General features: G+C 42.4%; 1 protein-coding gene across 1 annotated transcript in view; it reads right to left on the reverse strand.

Moving 5' to 3' along the window:
- Positions 1-1,111, reverse strand: part of LOC109914973 (beta-arrestin-1-like) — a gene marked incomplete at its 3' end in the record, with an annotated part of 19,727 nt that overhangs the window by 15,840 nt on the left and 2,776 nt on the right. Inside the window, exon 2 of the mRNA XM_020514580.2 lies at positions 779-871. Coding sequence (XP_020370169.2) covers positions 779-835 — 57 coding nt within the window. The remainder of the gene's footprint in view (positions 1-778; positions 872-1,111) is intronic.

Raw genomic sequence — 1,111 nt, forward strand, 5'->3', positions numbered from 1 at the left:
CCAAGCAGCATCATAGGAGCAGAAAGGCTGACGTTTCGGGCCTAGACAACATCAGCCTTTCTGCTCCTATGATGCTGCTTGGCCTGCTGTGTTCATCCAGCCCGGGCCTTGTTGTCTCGGATTCTCCAGCATCTGCAGTTCCTACTATCTCTGATTAAATTGTACACTGTCTGTAATGACATAACAAGAAAAAGACCTCAGTTGCTGCAATATAAATCTTCCGACACTGACACAGGATATTGAGCAAGTAATGCCCCATGATAGTGTTTTCAGCAATGAGGTCAGTGATCCAGGGTAATAAACTGGTCAAAACCATTATAACACAATGCAAAATGAATAATGTATGATTACTTTAATATGAGCCAATATAAAGAGAGTCACAAACCTTCACTCACTCAGGAGACATTCTGTCTACCTTCAATGTGAGCCACTGTGAATAACTGATCATTATTCTGGGGAATCTCTTTGTACACACATTTGCAGATGTGGGATTGCATTTAGTGCAAACTGATATAGTCTATGGGGAATGTTCTGAACCAATATACATTTTAGTTAATTCACAAACACTTTTGAATGTTATTTAACAGGGTAAGGTTTTTGTCAACACAGTGTCTTTGATGTGGTAAACTATTAGAAATAGGTCAGGCACAACGGTTGCACAGAGCTGGGTCCCATGACATAGCAAATTATACTGTTTATGGGGACAGAAAGAACTTTTCTTGTTCTCTGTGTGTATTCTTCGAAAGGGACGAGAAAGAGGACTTGAGAAAGTACAAACCGACTTGTCGCGCGACACTTTTTTGTAGACAATGTTCTTTTTCGAATTCTTGCTCATCTTTCCTCCAGTGCAGATGGTCAGCAAGTGTGCAACCTAGATTAAAGAGAAGCAAAACAATCTTGATTGACTGCTGCAAAATAGGGATAATTCTGGAACAGCAAATTATTCAAATAATGGACTTGCTGAGATCCAGGACTCAGCACTCATTCTCTATTGGTTGGGACAGTGGGTCAGACACTGTCCTTTCACGCTCTGGGACTGGCTGGGACAGTGGGTCAGACGCTGTCCTTTCACACTCTGGGACTGGCTGGGACAGTGGGTCAGACACCGTCC

This window comes from Rhincodon typus, chromosome 13, assembly GCF_021869965.1.
Source record: "Rhincodon typus isolate 14 chromosome 13, sRhiTyp1.1, whole genome shotgun sequence".
Lineage (NCBI taxonomy): Eukaryota > Metazoa > Chordata > Chondrichthyes > Orectolobiformes > Rhincodontidae > Rhincodon > Rhincodon typus.